This window comes from Balearica regulorum, chromosome 7, assembly GCF_011004875.1.
Source record: "Balearica regulorum gibbericeps isolate bBalReg1 chromosome 7, bBalReg1.pri, whole genome shotgun sequence".
NCBI lineage: Eukaryota > Metazoa > Chordata > Aves > Gruiformes > Gruidae > Balearica > Balearica regulorum.
In genome coordinates, this window is record NC_046190.1 from 15,681,479 (window position 1) to 15,709,150 (window position 27,672).

Genomic DNA, 27,672 nt, shown 5'->3' on the forward strand with positions numbered 1-27,672 from the left:
CAAGGGTCAAATAAACCCTTTTAGCCGGACATTTCATGAAACATCTAGAATAAAAGCTGCCAGTCAAAGCTTCTTGAGTCACTGCTTTTCAAAATACAGCCCTCTTTTGCAGACCGCCACTTGCTTTATCATGAACTGCACTGCCTGACAGGTTAAAAAGCAATTCAGATCACACTGCCTCATCTACTTCATGATTTAACCTTCTGCCAGTCTTCCAGTAACTTGCAAAATTTATCAGAAATTCTTATGTCCTTTCTGATCACCAAAAAGCTTACCATGTTGCACTATTTTTATACTCATCACCTAAGGAAGTGCACCCTCGACATCCCTTCTGGGGATCCTCCATGACAAGTGCTTTGTCACGTCATTTATTCTTGGAATCTGCAGCATTGTTACTGATGCATGCTATTAGCTCCAAAAGAAACACCACGAGTTTCACGTGTCCATAGGAGTTCTATAATCTCTGCTATAAAATCAACATACAAACATTCTTAAATACCTCTTGTCTCTACTGTCACAAGTTTTCTGGTTGTGCAGATGAGCTATAATGCATGCACATCAGCAAACAGTATTTGGAGAACCAACACGGAAAATTTAAAGCCAAGTCCAACCAGCAGCAGTCTCAATGACTTCTGAAGTGTCCCCCCATGCTGACGTTCAAGAGCTCTCCAGGTTCCTCCAGGCACCTGGAGTTCCTTTGGAATGAATGCTGACATATGACCCCAAATTCCTAAAAACTGTCTGCTGATTGTTAACCTGGTTCATATGGTTTGTCCGCTTTAGCGAAGACAAAGTGCTTGACCCTCAACAATTTGAAGCAGAACTAGTGAGTTCTGAAATTGTCTTATAGCTGTAGTCTGCAATGTGCTATTTGATCACATCAGCAGTTTTGGGGCTGTCAAGTGCAGAAAAGTGACAGGAAGACAAGTCTCAGCTCTGAAAATAGGCTGTATCCATGTTTCCTCTCAATTAACAATGCTAACAGCATGTAAACACATTCTTCATCTTGCAACTGTGGTAACTAACATCAAGTAACTGCCAGGGAAACATTGATTAGAATGAATTTATGAGCATACAAATACATTCTCTCTCCTCTGCAGGAACCACTGTCCATCAGTTGATTTCTCCAATACAAAGAAGAACTCAAGCTGCCATGACCACAGACCACTCAAAAAAAAAAAATCCTCTTTCCATAGCCTTGATATGCTAGATATTTCTAACAGAACAAGGACAAAAACCAAGCAACAATCTAACAAATACCACATCCCTCTACCTTTTTGCTTTCTTTACACATAACTGACAAAATAGAGCAAAAATCCAATTAAATTTCTAAAAACAGGTCACCTCTAAAGCTCTCATAGACTTTCTACAAGACTGCCAAGAAGTTCTCATACAGATCTGGACCTAGTCCAACCTGAAATACATTTTGGTGCCCTAAAGCCCACGGAATCTCAAAAGGACAAATTATTCATCAATGTCCCCATTGCATTCTGCAATGTTGCTAGCACAAAATGGCTGTTTGCTATGAGTGGGCAAAATGATTTATTTAGTATATATACATATAGCCTCTGAAGCACTGCAGTCCCTCTGACAAAGAGGCATACAAATGTGAGGATTATGCAGATAAATCACAGGTGCAGGACTGGATTTTACTGTACTTCCACTGTGTATATACATCTATGATTTACAACCAGTTTCAGATGAAGTTCTATAATATTTTAACATTAAAAGCTCTTGTTTTCTAAAGTTGATTACAACTTTCAAATACCTATCCTCCTACTCCTGGGTATTGACTAATATATTAATCTAGAATAAGACAATATACTTTTTGTTTTGCAGCTCTTGAGAAATGCCTAGCCATGATTAGATTAGCTCAGTTCAACCCAGACCAAAATGATTTCTGGGATGTTCCTACAGCACATTTCATCTAGTACATCTGCATTATTTATGGCATTTACAGAAGGAGAATTGAAGGCTTTTATAAACTAAGACACAAATCAATACAAGCTCTTAGCAGATGGGGCCTTAGTAGGGTTCCACAGCAGCATCATTCCACACCGAGCAAACCCTTTTAACTGAATAACTGGTGACACAGAAGGAAAAGTTTGCTTAGAAATTCAACAATTAAAGGCACCCTCAGCACTCAACCTTTAATGAGTACTGTGCGTGCCTTGTTTAGAGGCTAAATAGTCAGGGTTTGCATGCAATAGGTCACTTAAAATCCTTCACAACGTCAGGCCACAAGCAATACCATGGCTCTGTTTCATTTCCCTCCCCGAGCTAAGATAAAAAGGCTGTAACACAGATGGCTTTCCCTGTCAGAGGCACCATGGACTGGGAAAGAAACGGATGGGAGGCAAATTCAGTTTGGCACTGAGTCGGGTCAGCAGTGTACTCCAAAGGAGTCACTTCTCAGCCTCTGCTGCGTTGGTGCTTGTTGCAGGCAGCACAGCTAGAGGGGCAGAACTGGCCTGCAGGACAAGCACTGGGCAGGAGACACAAAGCCTTAGGTCCTCAGTGTGGGCAAGACCCTCCGCACCTACATACAGCTACAGCCCACAGCTGAGCCAACATGGGACGGCAGATGACAGTAAAATACATGGCTTCACATCTGCCTGTTTCCAGATAATGCTCCTTTAATTCACCTTGGCTGCTCTTCATAGATAAATGCTCTTCACAAGCAACAGATCATTATTTGATGCACTTACAGTGGAGGTCTCCCACCCCAATCCATTTGTTTTCCTAACCCATCTCACTTGTGCACTGAGAATTGATGATAGGTGGGGTTTTTTTGGTTTAGTGATATCAAAGTTTGTCTTCAGAGATTTCAGCAAAAGAACCTTTTGAACATCTATTTATAGAGCAGTGCACAGGGATCTGCAGTAGCCAGAAGGAAAAAGGAATGAACGATAAATTATCCAACATGAACTTCCTTTAGAACAGTAACCTGCAACAGAAAAAATGGATTACATCCCTGTTCAATTCCTTGTTCTACAAAGGCTCAGTAAAAGGATTTGTCCCTTTAACCAAATTAAAGAATCTAGGGCCTTTAATTTTTTATTTTGTTAAATCAATGAAGTCTCAAAAGGTCTCACCAACTCAGCCTCCTTTAGCTGATGAACAATAGCCTACTGAACTTATGAAGAACTTTCTTCTCAACCATTCTATTTGAATCAGGTCTAGCAAGGAAGAAAAAAAGACAAAAAAATCTGTTAGTCTTAATTAAAATCATGCCTTGCTTGGCTGGCACAGGTTCTACTTTCATGAGATTTATGAGTTCATGATCCTGACAGCTCTCCATGAGTTCTTTCTGGAGAAAAAAAGAGGAACAGTGAAAATAATGACTGAAATTCTAAAGTAAAATCATGAGGGAAGAAAAATTTTCCATGGTTAATCAGTCTACTCTTCTCTTCATCAGTGCTCTGGAAAATTACACACTTCTCTGCCACTCTCAGAAAAGAGCAAAATGCGGCTAAACAGGAAACCAGCTCATAGGAAAGCACAGTCTTCTTCCTTAGACATCCCTCTTCTAAATTACCAAGAACAATATTTCCTGTGTACACACAAGCTGCAGCAGAAAGGCACAGAAAGGCTTGGTTGCCCTCTCTTCTGTATGCAAAGCTAGTCTGGGTCAAAATGTAGCTAAGAGACTCCTTCACATAACTATGAACCCCTACGGACACCAAACATGGGATTTGAGCCTTCTTCACTTGATGTAGTAGTGACAGATATAACAAACCAAATGTTTAACCTAGATGGCTGATTGTAAGTAAAATGTAATCCCTCTATCCTGAAAGGAGTGGGATGGGCACACTGGCACATTGCCTTACCCTTGGTAAGGGCTTTGAAGCAAAGAGCTGATTCCTGAGAAGCTACTGACAGATAAAATTTACGTAAACATTAAAAATTGCCATACTGAGTCAGGTAGCAAAGGCCAGCTCAGTGTCCCGACTTCAAAAGTGTCTAGAAATGGGAGCTCAGGTAACGATATAAAAGCAGACAAGAATAAAATGATGCTGTCCCAGAAATAACTCTTACTTCCAGCCACACACAGTTCAAGATAGTATGTGAGGCAGATGTGGTATCTGTATGATCAGTAACCCACAATGGCATTTTCTTCCATTAATCTGTATAATCATTCCTTTAAATTCACATAACCTTTTAGGTATTCCACAGCTTAACTAAGTTTTGAACGAAATAGCATCGCTTTGGTTTGAACTTATCTGATCTTCTGATGCACCCTCTTCTTGTAGCTCCTCTTCATCTTCTCTATGACATTTAATATTTTTTACAAACTCTTGTATGTTCCCTGCCATCTCTCTTCCAGCCTGAAGACTTGTCACTTATATAAGTGTTCTTCATAACACATCTGGTTCCATACCTTCAGTAATTCTTGCTGTCCCTTTCTGAAACTTTCCTAGTTCTGCTATACCTTTTTGAATTTTCTAAGCTCTGGATACACAGCAAATGAAACACCAGGTTAATTGATATAAAAGCTTGCCTTGCCTTTGGGAATCAATTCCAATAGAAGATAATACAGTATTTATTGAGGCAGAGGGGTTAAGTTGAGAAACAAATAAAAAAATAGATATTATAGCTGGGTAAGAGAGAAGCTCCACTTTAGACCCAGAGACTTTAATGATTTTAAACACTATGACTAACAGTTTAGTTGGTACATTTTGAATATTTAATCTAGAGCAGTATAGCAGCATAAACAGTAAAAAAAAAAAAAAAGAAAGAAAATAAAGAAAACCAACAACTTTACAATAGAGCCTCTGTAATGTTGCTGTGGGAACATGAGGATATGTGCAAATCCCAGGCCTAGTATTGCAAAAGGATGGGGGTTTTGTGCATGCATGTGGCGGGTAGCTGCACATGTAGTCAGGTCCCAGACTCTGATGAAGGAAGAATGAACTGATATCCTAACGGCTGGTGCAAGTTTTATAATAAGAGCTTAAAGTAGCTTTTTCTTAAATTTTCCTTAAATTATTTACCATTGGCCTCCTTCAATAATTTTAGGCTGTTACCACAATTCTGTGGCTGTTCAACTTCTTGTATTTCCATTTTGTAGGTTTTCGGGGGGGGGGAGAAAAAAGTCTTGGGTATGGTTCAGAGAGTACAGAGAAGGCCTCCAAGAGCACCTCTGAGAACAAGGAAGATCCACAAACTTCCAAGTTTGCCCTGAAACTTCAGCAGCACAGAGAATACTGAACTGCTGGAGTGTTGCTTTTTCAGGTGAGACAAAAAGCAAACATCCTGCCCACTTGGTGAACTTACACTTTTGAACAGAATCAGAAAGCTGAGCTTCAGTACCCAGATAAATTCCTGTTTGGGTAGCAACTCTAGAAGTTTGCCTCCACAGCTTCAGTTCAGGCATTCCTCATTCCTCACCCCAGACTGTTGCATGGTGAATCTGTGCAAGGTTAGTACCATTCCTGTGTTTCAGCAGCACACCACAGAAAACATAGAAAAGTCTCACAATGGATCCTCTACAGCATGATACTTTCCTGTAAAGGAAACCCAGAATATTTCTGGTCTGGGAAAAGGGCAGTAAGATTATAAAACGATGGTCAAAAGAAAAATACAGTCATCTTTCCTGAGGCTAGGAGAAAGCATGCTGTGCTAAACAATTTAGTAATTAAATTGAAGAAGAAAATACCATTGTAATTAACATACAAAGAACCAGCATGGCCCAGCTAATCTCATCGTGAAGAGATCGAATAAAGTAGCATGCGTTTTATGGAGCAATTTAATCTGGCAAGCAATTAATCGTAAGAGCACTAAGTCAAATGAATAGATTTCCCTTTAAGGAGATCACATTCATCATCTGTAATGTATTCTAAACTGCAATTTGTTAGCCAGCCCCTGAATTTTACAGAAGACATTTACTGTCTTCCTTTAGCGGAGAAGTGATCCCTGACTGACAGGAGGGAGTGGCATCAGTCTTTTTGAACCAGCTAGCCTATTAACACTAATAGGTTCTGAATCATTGACGCAGGAGGCAAATAACTTACAGAAAGCAGCTACAAGTTTTTACAAGCCTTATACTTCAGAAAACACTACAATGGTATTTACCAGACTATTTGAATTATGTCCTAATCCGCTGACCAACCTGATCTGACCAATCTCCATAATGCCCTGGAGCTGATAACATTACTGATGGGGACAGGGGGAATTAAAAAAAAAATTAGAATAAAATAATAAAAAACCAACCCTTGGTGAGAACCTCAGGAAGTAGCTCTTACCTGTGCTTCTCCTGGTGCAAGTCTGGGACTCTGGCTCTCTCCATCCTCTCATATTCTCAGCTACAAGACAATCCTTCCCTGACTAGTTTTAAATGGAACTAGATCCATTTAGACGGTGTTTTTGTAGTGGATCACAAAACTGTCCCAGTGCTTTTAACATTAGAAACCCTTTCACTTCCAACTTTTATTTATTCATGACACTCCTGCCCATTTGTTCACGTTACAAGTTTCCCTTTAGCTTCAGAAGCTGTCCCACCTCGCTTGTGTTCCCCGCTACATTAGTAACCACTAGTTTTCACTTTGCTGCGTTGGGCAAAGCACACACCAAGCGCCCTTTGGAAGGAAACGATGATTCCTGTTGTTTGTGTCTGCACCTGTCCCCATCCAAGTTCACCTTTCCAGAAGAAACATTTGAAGGCCTCCTCTCTTCCTAGGAAAAGCTTTCTGTTGAGTATTTTCCTATCTTACTGTGTGGAGGGCATTACTGTTGTTCTGCTGAGTGCAGAGTTTGGATCATGAGGATTAGCAGGCTGAAAGCAATCAAAGCTCACATGCTTTAGGTGTCCTTGGGCCCAAACTGATTCCCCTCCAAACACAGCAAATGCTTTAAAAAGTAAAAAAGTGTTATCAGACAGAAAAAAAGGGCTCCAAGAACCATTCAGTGCATCTGAGTCTGAACAGGGACCACTAAACTTTACCAAAAGATACATGGCAACATTTCACTTCATCTAGAAAACACACAAAATTGAGACAACTCAAATGAGGCTATGGGCTACGTGTCAAAAAAGCTTGGTAGAGAAATATAGCTTCTGCCAATGCCTTCCTGCCCCACTGTCACTCGGAAGCAATTCAAAAGACAGATTTCTTCAGAGTAATGACAGGATCAGACCTACGCTTGGCTGCTTTCAGTCCTCTTCCATCCTGATAATTTCCCTTATGCTCCACTCAGATTGAAGGCATGAATGTAAAGTAGCCCCATGCCAAATCAAAATTAAATAAATAGTCCTGGAGATAAAGTGCAATGAAAAAAAAAAAAAAAGAAAGAATCCATGAGCTGTGTTCCAGACCAAGTTCTGTTGGTATCATCTCATTCCAAAAACAGTTAAAACAAAACTCATATAAAACTGATTATGAGTAAATACTGCTTTACTGCGTTGTCAAAAAAAAAAAAAAAAAAGCATGGGGAAAAACTTACAAAAGCAAAATTAATCAAAATACAGATTTTGGTACTCCAGAGGGAAAAGAAAAACCAAAAACCAAAAAAACTCCACAGCAAAAAGATGGCTACACTTGAGAAAAACTCCTGATGGCTCAGCCTTTAAACTCTTCTGACCTGAAGTGCACAGTATTGTTTTCTGATGCCTTCCTGCTATATAACTTCATCCTTACAATTAGACCAACACCACATTAAAATGACACAAGTGCAGGCACAATTCATTTAACAATTAATCTACCCTAGCTATCATTTTCACTTGTCATTAACTGCTTCTTAAATGCTCTCAATTTCATATAACCATAGACTCTTCCTTTAAACATACACACGGGGGAATATGCCATTATAGGCATTATTCAAAGACGTGCTTTCCATCCCCATCATCAACCACAGCATTAATCATACTGAGAATAGTTTCTTCTCACAAATGACTGAGTTGCATAGTTGGATCTCATCAGCAGGATCCAATTTACTGATAAGTTCACAGACAGCAGACAATACCGGGCATCTGCAGCAACACGTACTGTGAGTCCTCTAAGTTTTTACCCTTTACTGATCTTTCAGAGAAAGAAAATAGATGCCAAGCACCACAAGCTCCCACCGATTTAAATAAGTGCTCTACTCAGCATCTTTACCAGTTGGACCCAGAGTTAACATACAGCACAGTGCACTCCGACAAAACAAGTTTTCTTGCTTCTTTTACCATTTGACCATGCAGTGGAGAGACTGCTCTCTAAAATCAAATGGGTTCGGTCAGAAAGGACTTTTGGAAGTTATATGGTCCAACCTTCTACTGAGCATAGGGTCAATTAGGGCAGTTTGCTCACACCTTTGTCCAGGACAGATTTGAAGAACTCCACGGATGGAGACTGCACAGCCTCCCTGAACAATCTGTTCCAGTATGGGATCACTCACGTTGAGAAGAATTTGGGAAGAACCCTCCTTACTGCAATCTGTTTACAAGGGCATGGAGTGATAGGACAGGGGGCAATGGCTCTAAGCTGAAGAAGGGGAGATTTAGATTAGATATTAGGAAGAAATTCTTCCCTGTGAGGGTGGCGAGACACTGGAACAGGTTGCCCAGAGAAGCTGTGGATGCCCCATCCCTGGAAGTGTTCAAGGCCACGTTGGATGGGGCTTTGGGCAACATGGTCTAGTGGAGGGTGTCCCTGGCCATGACAGGGGGGTTGGAACTAGATGGTCTTTAAGGTCCCTTCCAATCCAACCCATTCTGTGATTCTATGAACCTGACTTATTTTATTTCCCAGTCAAACCTAAGATCTTCGCGCAGTCTTGCTTTGTGGCTTCTTCATTTCTGACAGAAGTTTATGCTGAGAGTGGAAGTCACCAAACAAGGAAGAAAAATAGGTGCTACCCAGTGAGAATTGCACAGTCTGCTCCTTCAACAAGGCTCAAGGTACCACACGTGGGCTAGCCTCAAAGCAACCACAGCTTTCAAATGCTAACGAACAAAGGAGTCAAGAACAACATATGGCAGATGTATTGCTTTCTGAGTTTAGAAGGTAATGTCTGCCTCAGACAAGCTCATTTCAAATGTCCATAAAAAGTTAATGTCAAGCTCAGATTCCAAAGCAGTGTTGAAAAATTATAAGGAGGACATTAAATAATTATAAAAAAGTATAAGTAAAAGCAATTGGGCTTTGTTCATGTACACTGCCCTGGCTTAAGAGGCTCCCTGTTAAGCCTTTTCAGGCACCCCATGAAGGACATTATATAAAGTATATCATATTCACACCCCTCTGTCAGCAGCAAGAGCTTTACATTAATTAACACACAACCTTGTGGAAGAAGGATCCAGTTTAAAATTCCTCATCCAAAGTGTGGGCAACATCACGAGTTTGTTTAGAATAAAAGGCATTTATCCTGCCCTCAAAGCGCTTACCAGCTACATTTTCTACAGCAGATAGAAGCTTTTTTCCCACAGTACCCAAAGCCATCATTGAAATTCAGTGTTTTAATGTTTGAAATCATCTTTCTCTTGGCCACAAAGGTTGCATTACTTCCCATCCCACACAGACTCAAAAACTTTCCATAATCCAACTAATGAGAAGAAAAATGTCACTGTAATTAACACATAAAGTGATGACCTAATTAATCACTAAAGCAGCAACATGAAAAAGCTTTTGGGTTTTCGAAGTCTTCTACCAAAGTCAGGCAAAAGGATTGCCAGGGAGCTTTTAAGGTCATTCTACTTTCGACCATCCTCAAAATAACACACATTTAAACCCATGTTTTCATATCCTATCAAACAGGAGTCCACTGCAGCAAGATGCCTTCAACATGTCAGCGATCTCCTATTCAAAACTCCCTTCCAAGTAGCACCAAAGTTCTCACTTTTTGGGCTCATGGCAGTATTGTCTCAAGCCCAGTAACCAAACTGAAACTTTAGGCAACTGTTGTGTTGATATTTCTCTTTATGGCAAGAACAGTTTGCAAGAACCACCCTGCAGTATACCACCACAAAAAAGAGAACGTGCTTAGAGCCCTGCAAAGAGCCACATCAGTGAACTGATGACAGCAGACATAAACTTAAAAACCACTTTGCACATATTAGCCTAAAACTGGTGTACCAGGTCAATGCTGCTAAGAGACTGCCCTGTTGTCCCTAACGCTGCGCTGCGTGTATGCAAACCTTCTGACAAGGCTGACAATCACCCACACTGGTGTGCAATGAACCAAGCTTGAGAACTGACCCAGGCTAAAATACTGTTTTGTTCTTTTTTTTTTCCTGCCTAGACAGTTTTTTCCTGGGTCAGGTCCCCAGCCTCCTCCTCTACACACAGCTGCACAATGCAGGCTGCTTCCCTGCAGAAAAGATGGGAGCAATGAACAGCAGGTGAATCCTCCTGCTCAGCAACACTGTCAGCTTATAGCTGCTTCAGGCAATCGTAAGAGCACAGGCTGAGGAAGCATGCACTGGGGCAGTTTTGCCAGAGTAACATCCCTCAGCTAAACCCTTCTCAGCATGAGATATCAGAATCTGATACCTGTCTCCGATGAATTCTTCATGACATCACTGTTACCTTAATCTGGTTGGCTTTGATAGCTGAGAAACAGCCAAGCACGTGGGCGTTTCTGACTGCTGAACCTTTATGGTTAGCATCCCTTGAGATAGGCAACAGAAATCTGACCTCAAAGCCAAGCGAGAAACTGCTACCTCAGAAGCATTACACCATCATTTCCTGAATTATTCTTCTAGCTATGAGAGTTAGAAAAAAATTTTAAAACCAAAAAAGGTAATAACAAAAGGTTGCATTCTGGGATTCCCAAGCAGCCAATTTAATTCAGACCACCTGAACTTCTAATGTATCTTATGGTCTGTAACTGGAAACACAGATATTAGAGCCCAAAATATTTTCACATTTTGGAAGAAAAAAAAATAAAAGTCATCGCAACTCATTTGAGCTCCCTTTTTTGTCTCCAGGCAGCATTTTACTCTCACCTTAGTCTTGGCTACACCAACTAGTATTTACTGACAGTTGAGAAGCTAGCCCCTGCGCTGCTAGGGTGAGACAATCTTCTCTGCTTTCACTGGGAAAAGCTCCTAAAACCCAACCATCTTAACTTTCGACAGCTAGGACGCATGTTTCTTTCAATGAACAAAGTCTTACAAACAAGATGCCCTCCTCTCTCTTCCCTGGGAACTGAGCTCCAGATTCTGGTACAATCTTCAGACTGCAGCTCTGCAGTCACGCTAACAATGTATTATCCTCGCTTTCAGTTTAAGATAAGGTAGGTACTTCATTACCTTAATGAGCAGATGTACTTAATGAGCAGGTACTTTGTCAATTTAGTCCTAAAGGAAGAATTAAAAGAATAGGGCATTTACATTTCTAGAGCACACCCAAATTTTGGGCCCCCCACTAGTACAAGATAAGAAGAAATACATATTACTGGATTTTGAAAAGCTTTTTTTTTTTTTTTTTTTTTTTTTTTGGTAAATACACATCCCACAGCCCAGACTTTCAGAGGGAATAATAATTCTGGCTGCTGCTGTGAGCAACAGATTTCTTTTAAACAGAAAGAGCAAAATAGCAGTATACTAGATCATTTTTCAAGGGATGAAGGTGTTCTCTAAGCTCACAATGCTTTTACATTGTTTGGGTTATGAAGAAAGCTGCTTAATGTTCTCTCTCCTTTAAAGCAAATCTTGAAAGCTAGATTTGAGACCAGTGGAGATCAGAGTCCCTTATATTTACCCAAAGAATAAGAACAGCATGGGCAAAGTTTCGACAAGCTATAACCAGCTGGTTCAAACTGTGCCTCAATCATGTTCCAGTAGGGCCAGTTTTTGGGGCCAAGAGAACCTGGTTGCAGGGGCTATTCATGTCTTGCTTCCTGGCTGCATTAGAGCTACCAACAAAGGTGTCAACTGTAAGGTTGAAATCTATCAATTAGCAATTGAACTCCAGCCAGCCACAGTACCAGAGAAATAATTAGGATGAAACAATACAACCATTCAAAGTGAGAAACCAGCAGACCTTTTTGGATTTTGAGCTGCAACAAAAGCCCCTAGATGTTTACAAGACTGCATGGTAGCTTTGCAGCACATGCTTTAATGTATTACTGAGCTCATACATAACTTGCTTGTGCCCAGCAAGGGGATTCAAGCCCAAAATAACTGCATATGAGTCAGAAAAATAACTTCTGACTAATAAATATTATATCCACTTCTGAAATACACCAAAACCACTCCCAATGCTAACATACATTCTCCAGTACATTTATGTTTCTACAGAGAAAGGTAATTGGCAAGCCAAACTAGAAAGAATTTCTTGCCTGGTGCCATACTTGTTTTGATCAGGCCGTGCAAAGTCACTCACGTAAATCAAACAGGAGACTACAATCACACTGAGAAGTCTCTTTCACTTTTCTCCTCTACTGACTGTTCTCCCAAAGCTCCAGATCCCAAATTCACCTAGCGCAAAAGCTAAAACTATGTGCCAAACATTGTATATCCAAAGCTGAATACACAGCTTTCAAGAAAAAATTGCTAGCAGTTTTAGTAACTCCATCTTGTAAGACCACGATCTACACCATGAATCCAGTAAATGAGATCCGCAGACAGAAAGTTCCCTGTTCACAGGGCAGTTGCATTTGATACAGAGTCGATGAAATCTGGGTTGCAGTACCTCAGTAATGGAGGTAACATTTCTCAGCAAACTTTGCTAAGTAGCCTACAGATTCAGGCTAACTTCCCAAAACGTTCAGATCTCAAGGAAGAAGTGTTTCCAACAAAATGGCCAGGAACACAAAGGTTCACAAGTGGGTAAACTCCACAGTGAGATGTTCACCTTATGAGAATCACATGAACTAAGATATTTGCTGAACTTAGGAAGAGACTGTCAAACAGTGGCTGTGCTGCAGAAGTTTCCTTTCTGCCCAGCCAACAATCCTCCCTTAAAGCAATGTCTCACCTCTACTGCAATCCTTACAGAGCAGCTGAAATACAGAAGTGAACCCTTTTGCAAGTTCCCTCTTGAAAGTCCAACCTGTTGACTTTGTGACATGAGGACAGGAGATGAAAGCAGCTGATACAATTGCAGACATTGGAAAGAAGCTAAGAAAGTCAGTTAAGTGAAGCTGCCATCCTGGGAATAAATCACTTCAAGTGTATCCCCATCCCAATCCAAAAAGCATTGCTTACTAGGAGGATGAAATTTTAGAGAGAAAATGATCCCTGCAGCATGGCTTTCAAGTGCATTGAAGAAAGCAAGCCATGGCTACGGCACCTCAGATAGAAGCATTTCTTTGCCATACAAACAGTTTTGCTCAAAATCAGCATCAGCTCTAGAAACCTTTGGTCACCACAAAAAAAAAAAAAAAAGAGGCAATGAAATTAATGGTCCCCCCCAAAAAAAAGAGTTCATTAAAGATAAAACAAGGTTGACAATGTCAGAGTCCCTTCCCAGGCAGCAGTGACTGAAATGGAAGTTACTGGCAGAAAGAAGGAAGGCGACCTGGGGTGCACCTGACTTGCTGAACCACGCTGCTGTGTCAGTGGAACTGGTCCATACAACGCCACTCAACTAACAGATTTGCTCTCTGGATTTGGGCCAGTGGCAGAGACAACATTTAATTAAGCCGCTGCATGAATGAGAAAGAATGAAGGAAAATTATAGCAGAATGAAATTGGCTACAGCTCTGTAAGAGAAGCACACCAAAGATGAATCAGCTAGTAAACAAAGAGCAATAACTGAAAACTAACACCACTGTCTCAAGAAAAAAATCAGATAATGCAAAACAAATGAAATGCTGAAGTTACAGGAGTCAAGAAAACCCCTGAATGTTAATAAAAATACTGGAAGCACGGGTAGAGTGCCATGAAAAGATGAAACAATGCACCCCAAGATAGGAATGCTTCTTTCTTTTTTTATTCTTCTGTTAAAATATTGCTGGTCACAATGGCCTGAAGTTAGTTCTTTCCCTTTCAATCCACCTGCTTCCTCTGTTCAGGTGCCAGCTAATGCCAGAATCTGTTCATGTCAAAATCCGTTGCTCCTAGCAAATAAACTTTCCATATCAGAATAGTGTACAGTCAACTGAGAAAACGAGCAGTGGTAGCAGATAAACTCTGAGTAACCAAGCTCTGCTATACCCACTGTGGCATTTCAGGAACTGTTCTGCTGTGCCAGGGTCTCTACGTAACGAGAAAAGCACACAAGAAACACATCAAATGACAAGAATGGTCTTCTAACTTTGCTCCTTCAATGATTGAAGTGATTACAGGCCACTAGAAAAGACCTAGACCCAAGCCAGAATCCTCATCTAGAATCCACTTACTTTCAGTTTCTCAACATCATATTTTTTTCAGGCTACCACCTGAAAAATGTGATGAACTAATTCTTCAGATAGTTTATGTGCATAAAGCTTGAAAGTTTTCTTACAGCATTTTAGTAGCAATTCGATCCTTAATCTTGGCAAAATTGTTAGGATTTTAAAGTACCAATAAAATACATTTATGAGTTTCTCTTTGAGTTTTGTAGCTTTTTAAATAAAAAAGTTGTTGACTGTCTTGTAGTAGCCTGTGATCTGAGCTCAGACTGATTAACAGTGACATGGTGTCAGAGGTCATTACCGTTAAACATACCTCAGTGAACAACTCAATGGAGTTGTTATTCCACCAGCGGTAGCCCTCATGAGCAGGTTTAAGAATCGATAGGGAATGAACTCCAGATCACGCCGGGCTAACCTGCATGCCTGAGCAACTGCTGCTGCTCAGCACTGGCCGGCCCAAGCCGAGCAGTTCTGTGCCGGCCGTCAGTCCCGGGGGTTACATACGCACCCAGTGCAACCTGGCCCCAAGGAGAAGTTGGAAACAAGCGAGGGGCTAGGTTTTTTCAGCTTGGAAATAATGGCTTTAGATCAGGCTGTTGTCAAAGGCAAGATGTTTGTGTGGTTTATATATAAATATATATGTGTTTGCAAGTATATGCATGTGGGTGAATATGTGTATGTACATATACACAGATATCCATATATGGCTACGCACACCTGCATATGTGCATATACATATCATATAGATACAGATATTCATATTTTATATATATGCACATAGATTTTCTTGACCATTTATTTTCATAAACAGGCCTTAAGCTTGCCCTCCCTTTTTCATTCTCTTACTCATATTGGCAAGATACGTGTGTGTGTGTGTGCGCCCATTAAGTCTGTACAGAGAGGGGGGGGGAAGGAGGGAAGTGTGTGTAAAAAAAATAATATATTTATATATATACACACCCAGTCTCAGCTGACTGTAATCCATAGGCCTCCACTCTACACAGAAGCACTTATCTATCAGCAGGTCCCCTTTTATGTATCCTGCATAAATGCTACAGCCATCCATTACAACATGACTAGGTCAGCAGCATTTAGCTCTTCTCTCCCCATGAACAGATGCTAAATTCCTTGCTGCAAAGCAGAACAATGCTGAAGGCACTATGTGGACTGCTTGCAGCCGCCCACTTTCTAACAAATATCTGGACAGAACCACCTCCTCTGTCAAGGTTTTCAGAAAGTGCAGCTCTATGGAGTGCTGGTAATTTAACATGAGCTATAGCTTCAGAGCAGGGATGCCAGGTATCCTACAACAGACAAGCACAGCCCAATTTGGCCTTCTTTCACCTGAGTAAAATCATAAAAGTTCCTTCAGAGTGCTCCTGCCCAGAGTGGCAGCAAGCATAACCATTTTATACACATCCACGCGATGCCTTAAGCACTCCTCCCAAATCCCCAATCTCTCCTTTACAACCCCAAAAGCAGCCTTGGGAGAAGCAGTATCTCCTGTACGAAGAAGGAATATCACACAGGGTGGCTCATGTGGAACAAAAGTAGCTGCAAGATGGAGGAGTGAATGAAAGCACCCAAGCGAGGACCTGCAGCATATGCTACAACAGCACATAAAACACACTTTAAAAAAATAAAATCCTACCACCTACTTCCATACTACAAACTTACCGTCTGCTTGTTAAAAGTTTTTAAAGTAACTTTATTTTTCTTACTGAAACATTATGATGGGACTGAATTTCAGACAATGGGGAAATTCAGACTATTAATCACTGAGTTAATCTATTTATTCACCTTGCAAAAATCCTGATCAGGAGAAAGCCTATTAAAAGAATACAGGGATTCAGCTGCCATCTTCCTCACTGAGTAAGCAATCAGAAGATGCCCCTTTGAACCCTGCGTTAATAAAATTCTCATTAAATGCAAACCTGCACAATGTTATCTTAAAGAGGCTCATTAGCTTATAAAAAATTACTTGTCTCAAAATGTGCTTATTTTCTCATAGGTGAGAAAGTGAGTTTTCAAAGCCACAAACTGCTGCAGCTTCTTATTTCAACCCCATCAGCACTGCAGCTATATCTTACAGTCCATCATGTCTCAATTATTTATGTAAACCACAGAGACAAATCCACAGATAGAAGTTATAATCACTATTATGGGATAGCACAGCAATAGGGATCATTCATTCCAGTACGGTATGTAAGATTTCAGCCAGATAAGGCTATTATTATTCTGTCATCTTCAAATGTTCGTTTTCTTTAGGTTGGACAGAAATTATGAATCGCCTGTAAAAAGGAGAGGTATGGAGAGAAGGCAGGAAGAGCCTCCCCATCTCTCAGTACTCAAAAAGAACATTCGTGACTGCTCTTTTCACTGGAGTAAGGACTAGAAAAATCAGTAAATCAGCAACAACAAAACCTAGTCAGACTGCCCAGTGGAGAACAGGGTCCAACGAAAAAGTACAGTTGATACCATAATAGGATACACAAAGTGGGATCTCTCTGCAGCTGAGTTTAAACAAGAGTACGTCAAAGATTCCCTAGGTATTACTCATCCTGACTCTGCGTTAAAGCAATTAATCAGATGACCTCGCCAATCCAGCACTGTGGGGCACAAGCAGGCCTGGTTTATGTGTCTCCCCAACAGTCACTCCTGTAACACAAACACATTGCAGCCTTGAAAAGGTATAAACAACTCGCTACTCCTCTCCTGGCAGAAATACACTTAAGATTGTACCCTAGGATTTAAGACACTTGTTAAAGCCCACCACTTGCATGCACGCACATAGATGATTTCACATTTGTAACCTTTCCCACCAAAAGCCTTAGGATAAGGAAATAATAATTTTTAGTTTATTGTTGTAATGAAATGAAGATATAAATCAAAGCGTGACGTTGCACTGCATAGTTATAGCAAAAAACAGGTAATCATTGCTCATAAAAGATCTCCAGAACAATGGAACAAGCTGAGGGAGAAATCCAGTGCAAGGTGGATTTCTCTAAACTCATTGCCTTCATGGCAAAGGCATCCAAATAAGAAACCGTACACTAATACCACTCTGAGGAAAAACCAAAGGGGCATAAGCAAACAGGCAATCCAGACAATGGGGCGCTAAGCCAGGTTCAAACCAGCATGTCCTTATCAATGCATAAGATAATTACATCTTATGAAAATATCATCATTCATTAACATACTGTGTTTCTCTAATAAAGCCATCAACCTGACAGCCCTAAAGGGTTTATTCTCCTCAAGCATCCTCTCTTCCTGTTTCCCTTGGGTGATTTGGGCTTGCAACATCTCCCTGACTCTGTGCAACACAGAGCCACAAGCATGTGTGCACAAGGCTCCAGTTTGCACTCCTGGTCCTACACCAGAAGGAAGTATGTGACTCTAGTATTAAGGGTCTTCCTACAGACTTTGCTGCAGAAGTAGGACAGCCAACCAGCCAGGACAGAATGGTCTTTCCCAATAAACTGCAGAAAGCTTCAGACCTTAGAAGACTCGAGGCATACCTCAAAGAATTATCCTCTCATCCTTCTACTGCATGATCTGCAACTTTCAAACACCTAAATTCAGTCTTTAGGCCAAAAAGGAGTATCACATTATCACAAGGCCTTCACCTCATCCATTTTCCCTGTATTGAGACAAGTCTTTTGAAACTTTCTAAAGCATGTTGTTTTAAAAAAAGGCATCTAGTCCTAGTCACTACTTTGACAGTGTGATGTTTCAATCAGCTTCACGAAAGCACAGTACCTTTGGATTTTTCCAGCACCCAACAAATGGCTGCTCTGAAATCTATACAGTTAAGGAACCTTTCAAATGTAATATTTTTACCATGAGAAGAAAACAAGTCAACCCACTCCCTCACTTTTTTTTTTTTTAAGAGGAAATGAGATGCGTCAAACAGACTATCTTCTCTGAAGTCTAATCCCTCTATAGGCCTTGAATCATCTCTAATTTAGGCCTTGTCTAATTTCACTGAGTGAAAAAGGAATGAAAGTCATTCATGTAAACTTCTAAAGGCAGTAAAAGACCAAAGTCTAGAAAAAGAGAAAGGTGTCCGAGGTTTCACTGGTTCCAGACAGCACCATGGACTGAACATGTCTGATACAGGCTGTCCAGGAAGGGGTTTCAAGGTGCCCATTTTTCGGTTGTCTCTTGTTTCAGTTGCATGCTGATCTTTACAAAAGCAGCTGTTAAGCCAACAGGAAATGAGCCAGTGCAAAATCTTGGTTGCACAAACCAGAGGTGAGCACAAACCCTCTGCGACCACTTGCCTGTTTTATCTTTTCCCAGTTTAGACTTCTCTCCCTGGGTAGACAGAGAATTCCCAGGGCAGACACTTTGTGTCACATTAAATGACATTAATTTGCCAACAGTTATCTGTTCTGCTGCTTCACTCCAAGTGCATTATCTGCCCACAAGCGTTCATTTGTGTCTGTTTACAAAAAATAAAAATAAGGATAGTAGCACAATAAATCTTCTGGAACCATAAGTGATGTTACTAAGCTTAGAGACTTACTAAGGGAACCTTTAAGGTGGTTTATAGACATGTAAGATGTATATTGACTTGAAAGATGCCCTCAGAGAGTTTGTCCTACACAATTTCTTTTGTAGTGAGGAAAACGACAAGTACTAGCAATGTAGCAGTACTGAGCTACTCAGTGTCACACAGACACCTAGTGCTGGGGTGACCAGAGAGCTGAGGGACAGGTATTTTTTCAGTATATTCATCTTTTATGGTTTGTTTACAAGCCAGAGATAAACAGTAAATTCTTTCTCTCACCATTCTTCCACTTTCGAATCAATAAGATCCATGAGCCTCTTGCCCAGTACTAACTGCCTCAGAAGCCAGGAAAAGAAATTATTGCTGTCATGAACCAATACAGCACAAAAGCACCCCAGATATTCCTTAGTCTTACAAGTAGAACATAACTTCTGCCCTTGAATTGGAAGAAGAGTTTTAAGAGAATACTAGAATGTCTTTAAATAATCAGTTTTAAACACACACGAAAATCTTGCAGTGTTAAAAGAGGCCTCGAACCTGCTTATTACAGCTGGCTTATAGACTGCTTCACAGAATCGCAATAGAATCACGCAACAGAAATCCATTAGGTCCACAATTGCTCTGCCAGCATAGCATTGCTCCCTACTGTATAACTTCTCCCAAGAACGCTGTGAGGATTAATTCATTACAGCTTGTGCCATGCTTTGAAAGCACTCAGTCTACAGAAGAGCTGAGAGAATTATTAGAAAGAGGACAATCACACCCTGGCGATCCTCTCTTTATCCCAGTGGGCCCTGTTTAGAGCAGCAATTTAGCCCAACAAAGAGAACAAACTCAAAACCAAATTCAATACAACAAATGTGAAAGTGTCACAATAAGAATGCAGTCACACAGGACACAAGAATCTTTAAAGTGCTTCTTAACTGCTACTCCTTACCTAATATTGACTAATGCGTGGGTCACCTTGCTTGCAGGCTCTTTCCATTGACCAGCATTGGTAGAAAGCCTTAGAACTGAAAGAAAAAGACCGTTAACAGTGCTGGCACAGAACTGGCAATTTTCTAATCCAAAATGTCAAAAAAAAAAAAAAAATCTGTTTTGGTGAGATGGTAGTCCTGGAACCATATCAAAACAAAGGTCATCTTTGAGACAATCTGGGACCCAGGGCAGAAGTTCCCTTCAAAGCTCATCTAAGAAACGTAAGGAACACGGAAGAGGTGAGCAGAACAAGATAATGACTGGGAGACAGAAAGCAGAGGGGATAGAAAAGCCTAGGTCCTCCTAACTGCTTTCATCACCACATATTAAAATTCATTTCCCCCAGGAACAGGACAGCATCCCAGCCCTATGATACCTTTTATTCTGCTGTTCTCCTCCAGCTCCTATTTATGCAAGGTTCCATCTGAGCTGGACTACATGCTGTGATTTAAACCCAACCCAGTAGTGATGGATTCTTTAACTCCCTGTTCATCTGGAATTGCAGAGAGGGATTCCACATCAGCCTAGGGAAAAATGCTCCCTGTAGGAACAAGGGTGTTGTTCTGTTGCACAGATGGTCTCAGACAGACTTGGGAGCAGATCTGAAAACATTCTGCAATAGGAAGAATTTCCAGGGAATCCAATTCTTTTCTGCCAACGCACCCAAAGTATTTGGGTCAGAATCTGTAGTGTTCCTATAGTGGCAGTTACCCACACACCTCTTGGTAAGTACCAAAACAATAACAGATCCTGTAGCACATTTAAAAATTATTTTTCCATATTGCTTGAAAATAAGGGAATTTTCTATTCATTTGCATATAACAGGGTTTTCTGGGGGTTACATTCCACAGGAAAGGTTCACCTTCGCCTTAGAAGTGGAGGAACAGCACGTCATTTAGGATCATCTAGAAACACGGATGCTACAAGTGAATCCATAAGCACAGTGGCAGCATACTCATGCCTATTATTGCACGAGAGAAACTTTCAGTCCTGAAGATCTGGATAAAGTTCAGATTCAGGACAAAAAAAATAAATAAAACCCAAGGCAACTAGATTCCACCTCCACTCCCAACACAGAAAGTTTCAACCACATTAACTCTGTATCTAAAAGATAAAGTAGCTTTCCCATCTGTGCTAACAAATGTCCTGTGGCTAGGGGACAGAAGGGGGACTGTAGTCTCAGGGAGATGGATTGACAAGCCAAGGGAAGCTGTCAGGACACCAGACTAAACTGTGGCTTTCATCAACTTGAGGCAGTGGTACCTTCTCACTTCCTAGCACTACCATTACATGTCATCTGTAGAAAAAAAAAAAAAAAAAAGCCTGCTCTGAGTAACATGATTTAGTTAAACAGTCAGTACTGTACTTGAATATCTGAAGTAATGTATTCAGAGAGGGTTTCCATTCAAGCATCTACAACATTAATTCAAAGGGGTTTGCTCTGCATAGCAGGATGGAAAACATTCATGTGACAAATGAATTGTTTCAACAGGTCAGATGTGCCTATTGCAGCCCAACTGAGTAAGTATTTGAGTGTGTTATTCTTCCATTCCACTTTCCTTCAGCTCCCACAGGGGACGGGTTTGAAAAATTACTCGCTGGTAAAAGCACCTCATCTTCCTAGCTGCAATTCTTGGGAGTAGGAAATGGGTTAGCAAAAAATCTTATGTGCTCAGAGGGCACAAAAATGACCAAGTGATCCCTTATATACTGTATGAAAACTAGGAAGTTTGTACAAAAGGGCAGTTCATTTTTGCTTGCAATTGCAGGGAGTATTTGGCTACTTTAGGTGAGGATGGTTCTCTCTCATGTCAGAAGAGTGCCGTGGTCAACCGTCTCTCTCCCACTGCCCTTTGACCCCCTTTAGATGCTTATATTAACTCCTGATGTTCATTGGGTGATCACACTGAGAAGGGAGCAGGGGGTGAAGGGAAGAAAGGTCCTTCTAGACCAAAGCAAACAAAGAACACAGTTATATTCTTTTCTTCACAGCTTCAAGCATGCAGGCAACTCCACCAGCGCTGCTGCAGCTACCTTTGGCTGCAGGCTCCTGTGTATACCCTGTCTGATTATGCCTCCATGCATTCCTTGCTCTCCTTTGTTCCTCTTTTCCCTGCTGGGTGTCACTTGGTGGCATTCCAGCATGCCTCTCTCTCTTTGAAGGATGGCAGCTTCTCCCTGTTTTGCCAGTAGGCACAATCTTCAGTCCAGGGATTCGCTTGTCATTGCAAGCAGGATTGTGAGGGCTGTTTTCTTGGTTTGTTTTGGCAATGAGCGTAGTAGGTGTGATTTGTCTAGCACAGCAAGCTTCTTGTTACAAGTTTCTCAAATTCTTTTCCAAATTCTTGTTTGCATTGAGCATTTCTCTGTGTTGGCTCATTCTGCAGCATGTACCTACCTTCTGACTTGTAACTATCAAATGTGCTTGATGCAAACTACACGAAGATGTATGAAATACCACGCACCCAGCTGTGCCAACAAATTTGTATTTCCAACCACAGTAACTGACTGCTAGAAGGGCAATGGGTCTGTTCCTGTATTTTTCTGACTAGGAAAAAAAAAACATATCCCTTTAACAAGTTTATTCCTCTCTCAATTTACCAAACATGTCCTAGTACACAAAACAAAACGCACATCAGCAGCAGATGGACAGAAAACACCTGACACAAACATCCCTCCATCACCACCCCCACTTCCAGTCAATAGCAGCCCTGACCAGTCAGGAGGTACTCACCCATAGAATAAAGGTTGTCAAAATTCTGATGCATCCGAATGATTTCATAATACAGCTCATCATAGCTGCTGGGGGTGGGGAGAAAGGTGTCTCCGTAAGTGATGAACATGTTGAACAGATTCACAACCTATACAAGGAAGTGAAAAGAAGTTACAACAGGAATATTTACACAAAATCTACCCTGCAACAGAAACAATATAAACTGTGACCAAAACCTTCAAAGAAATAGCTCTCACTTGCATTACACAGTATTACATCATTTCGTTGCTTTATCTATTATTTTCCTTAGAGTACAGGAGAGACAGACAAGAAGCTTAAATGTGATGTATCTGGTGCCAGGAAAACAGTTTTCTATTATTTTGTATACAAAGCGCCAGTGAACAAGAAAAAGCATTGCCAAATCTGGAAAATTAAACGAAGCCTTTCCTCACATAGACTTGTTTATTTGAATGAACAGACCCTACAAGGGAGTCCAACCACTACCCTTTCCAAACATCCAGCAAAACCAACCACAATGATACTCCTCAGCTTTGTGGCCTTGTTCTGATATCTCCTTACCAGGCCAGAAAGCCTGGATTCTTTCCTAAGATTCATTCAAGATTAATTAAGTTGTTTAAAATATGAGGATTTGCTTTGTCTGTACTCACCATAAGAGCAAGGGTGAAGATGTTGTGCTTGGCCAGCAACACAGTCTCATTAGACATGAGGAACTTCAACAAGTTGATCAAAGCTAGGAGAAAACAATATGTATTTTTTAAATAAAATTAAAAGCAAAGCCATTAAGTCACTTAAATATAGATGCATTTTCATTATCTAGTAGAAACTAACCTAAATGCCACCTGCTCACCTCTCAGGAATATATCAATTTGCATGTGGGTTAGCTGTTTGGGGGTTTTTTAGGCTAAAATACTGTGCTGGACAGGTAAGTGACAGCTATTTTACTGTCCCACATTTACTCTCCTTCACTGACTTCCCAATCAAATCTGCTCAGGCTCAAGGTAAGTCTCTTGTTAGCTTAGTTAGTTCACAGGAGATTTTCCTATCTGCCAGATCCTGAAGTGAGCCTTGGGCTTGGAGAATCCCACAGTCTCATTTCTGCTTCACACATCACCAACATGATGTCTGTGTAGTCAGCCCCAAACTGTCACCCTTGTTGATACATGCAGTTAAAAAAAAGTAACAAAAAATAACAAAAAAACATGGCATAGTTTTTTTCTGTAGCTCTATGTCAAATCTGCTGCAATGATACAAGGAAGGATATAGTACTTTATTGTGTCAGTTATCTAGGGCTGTGCCGTAAAAACTACAGATCTGGTTCACACTTCTCTTAAGAAAACAACAAAAGCTTCTGCTGTAACCACCCAAAATCAGTTTGCAATAGTGGGAATTAACAAAAAGGTTGGCTAAAAGAGCTTTAATCAAACAGACTTTACAATAAACAATTGTATTCCATACACTTGAATAAAATGAAAAGTTCTTTATCTTGTTGTTTCTAGTTCTTGAAAATTTAAAAAAAGAAAGCTATTTTCTTCTTCTGCATTATAGCTGCTCAGAGCTGAAAGCTGATGCCTGTCTAGAACGGATTCTTAATATATTCTCTGCTCTGAAGTTAGCAGATTTCAAGACTTAAAACATCTGAATTAGATGGCCTGCAAAGTCAAGCTGGAATGCCATACAGACTTTTTAAAAAAGTTCTTAATTACCTACTAATTGATAACTGCATCTAGCAGAGCAATGCCAGGCATTGCTGTGATTTGTTACAGGTTCACCTAGAATTTATTTATCTGTTATTCCCTGTTACACAGTACCCAGTAACCTGCAAGAAAACCAACTCTAGTTTGGGAGAACCCCATTGCAAATACATAACAGACCATTCATCTCAGCCCAAAGGTACAGGCTACAAAACAGTAGATAAAACAGAGGGAACCCGAACGAGGTAAGGGCAAAATTTAGATACCCTTCCCCTCTTCAGGATTACAGAGTATTCAGTAAAGGTAAAACCAAAAAACCTACAGTAAAAAGACAGATGCAAAGAGACTGGTAATATCTCGAATTAAATAAAATTGTCAGATTCTGAATACAGTCCTGCAACCACTATCTTCTGATAGTAAAAGTTCATGAGGAGGATCAAAGCTTTATATATATACCCCCCCAAAATGGGAAGCCTACAGTCCTAGTGAGGGCATTTATTCATCACAGACAGAAGCTACTTCAGTTTAATCTACCAGCTGGTGGCTTGATGCTGAACTGCAAATGAGAACAAAGTTCTCTGCAAACTCCAGACATGCAAGTGATTTATCTTTCAGAGCTACTCCAGGATTTAACAATCAGCAGCAGCACCTCTCCCTTCCATGACAGCAGCACACCTCACAAAACAGATATACTGATACCTTTTCAATCCAGCCACAGAAGTCCCCACACCATCATCAGACTCAAACACCTGGGACCAAAAACAGAGTCTGGTTTCCACAATAATCCAGCTCTGGAAATACTCCTGTCAGATATTTTTCTGTGAAACAGCCCTTTCAAAACAAAGAAGTAGCAGGTACAGATGGGCTCTCCACCAGAGCAGATATCCAGCTAAAAACAGGTTTCCAAGGTAACCGAGCCTCCACAGCAAAAAAAGTAGCATCTCCCGCAGCCAGTGCTTTGGACTGAAGACAGCTGCCCTGCATTTCTGTCACAGCAGCCTACTGGCCTTCTCTCCATTTAATAGATCTAAGTGTGATTTTACCTCTTTCTGGCCACACAAGTCCACATAGTCACATCTTGAGAGCAGGCGCTGCTGTTCAACTACTAGCAGGGGGAGCTTCTGAAAGCAGAGTAGCAGAGCTTTGGATTTTCTATCACAAGTGGTGCGAAGCCCCTTATTCATCCTGTTGCCTCTCACTCTCCCACCAGAATCTTGCTGAAAGGCCTTTGGCCAAGGGTGGTTGCACAGCATGAGGAGATGCCACTGAACATCTAAACACAGTGAAAGCTGTCCGTGGTGGGGAGACACTATCTTTTGGAGAGTGAGAGCAACCATCATTATCTAGAGCATGAGCACTCACCGACTGACAGAGGCAAGTACTCCACAATCGCCCACTGCAGTACTTCTCAGATACCTCCCTGAAGCACTTGTGCTGCTCTGTATTGGTGACAACACTTGAAGGAGAACTGTTGCTCTGTTCTACCCCAACAACAGCTCCTACGTTTGTTCCAGCCATTGTGATGAATTTGCTCATGTTTAATTTTCCTGTTCCAGTTAGAAAGAAGACAAGAGATTACCGCTGCTTGAAATCAATCTTTATACCTGAATTGCACTGCATCATAGCCCACTCACAGCTGATCTATTCTGTTCCTTCCCTACGAACTAGAAAGGAGAGGGACGTGCGTCAAATGAAGAAGAAACTCAGTGCTCGGCTCAGAGCTGGTCAGAAGAGCTAATCCACCAGGTTTACAGTCCCTGTGTGCACTGCATGAACAAATTTATCCAACTGTTTGGAAATCACACATTCATAAAGAAGTTGCAGAGCTCCTAATTAAGATATACACTACATCGATGCTCAAAGAGCAACCGATCTTTTTCCACACTAGCACATTCTGCACCAGCCTCTGCTCAAGTGGCTCTAAGGAACAGGAACACTGCGGAAAACAAGCCCTTAAATCTATGGCTACTTGTGTTTCCGTAGATTGCTTGTAAGGCAGACCCCACACTGAAAATGAGGACAGCTATGCCCTGGAGTTTTCAGGATTAACAACTTTTAGACCCAGCTTCATATGCCCAGTGCCCTTCAGTGACAATTACACACATGAAATAAACCCTTAAAGCAAAGGTCCAACTGGCTGAACGCCCCTCTGCCCTTGAGCTCCAACTGCTGCTGCTACTCCTGAGCAACCTGAAGCCAAACCAGATGTGTCACTTTTTCCCTGCTGCAATCAACTCTTCCCCTCTCACAGCCCATCTGCAGGCTGCCCTCTCACACTAGCCAGGAAATTATCCATGTTTGTTCCCAATGGAGGAGCAGTTCAATCTCTCAGCCGTGCAGGCAGACAGAACTGTGGCCTTTGCCTGGGCTCAGCCACATTATCCCAATTTGTGCTCCAGGATTTAACGGTGATGGATGGTTTGGGCATGAGATCTATTTCAACATTAACTGGAAAACAGCATCATTTTTGTAATAGCCCCCAGAGCCTTTTTTTCTAAAGATACCGGTCTTTGACATCCCTTACCAGGACACAATACACCTCCTACGGTAAGTCTCAAAGCATCCATAATTTCACAATTCAATAGTGCCACTAGAACTTCTTTAGCAACGAAAGCAGGAGGCTGTAACTAAACTAAACTAGCAGCCATCAGTATTTGCATGCCAGCTCCCCATTTTGTGACCTGAGCACACTGGCTATGCTTCTTAAATCAGCAAGAAGACAACACGGCCTTGAACACCTGCATTTAAAGCCTCAAAAGCAAGTAGAAAAGCATGTTGAGTGGACCCTTAAATTGGACATGAAGCCATATGATTGGCTGTATGTGTAAGTGGTGTAAAGCATCCAGATTGGTTCTTAGGTAATTTTCTCTCCCACGGATTATTATAGCCAAAGTCTGAAAAGTGACATCACCAGCTTTTACAGATACCCTCCCTGCTTTTTAAACTGAAACGACTGGAGTGAAAGAGGCTCTTAGCTCTTCTGCCACACAGCTGCTTTTGCAGTCGGACACTTTCCCTTATCAGCTCTTGTGGCGAGTCTGTCTGCCGAGGAGCAAGAGCACTCCTACTCAGTTATTTGCTGCCCTTCTTCAAGCCAGTCCTCTGTAAGATGACTGTGGGCAGCCAGCATCTCCTTTTCTACCAGGAAGGAGGTAATTCCTGTGATGGACAGATGCCCTTCACTCCCTCCTTCCCCTATTCCTCCTCCCAAGGCAGACTTACCTTCTCTCCCTGTAGCCTCGTTTCAAACAGAAGTATATTCAGCCCCAGCACATTTGGGATTCACATAAAGTTTTTGTTCTATTTAGCACCTCAGTGTTCAGTGTTTAGATCACATGTAATGCAAGAGGAGCGTGGAGGCAGGTTAAGTAGAGAAAAGGGGAAAAAAAAAAAAGGAAGTAGTACCATCCCTTGGGCAAATCAGAATGTAGCACAGACTCTGCCAAGAGCATCAGAAGCCTCTGATGTGTTATTGCACAACAGCGCGGAAGAGAACAGCC

General features: G+C 41.2%; 1 protein-coding gene across 2 annotated transcripts in view; it reads right to left on the reverse strand.

Moving 5' to 3' along the window:
* ARMH3 (armadillo like helical domain containing 3) overlaps positions 1–27,672 on the reverse strand; it is a 129,441-nt gene that overhangs the window by 49,287 nt on the left and 52,482 nt on the right. For both annotated transcript variants that reach the window (XM_075758109.1, XM_075758110.1), the window contains exons 21-23: positions 23,129–23,211; positions 22,482–22,608; positions 19,707–19,782 (exon numbers count right to left, since the gene is read on the reverse strand). In XM_075758109.1, the coding sequence (XP_075614224.1) occupies positions 19,707–19,782; positions 22,482–22,608; positions 23,129–23,211 (286 nt within the window). The remainder of the gene's footprint in view (positions 1–19,706; positions 19,783–22,481; positions 22,609–23,128; positions 23,212–27,672) is intronic.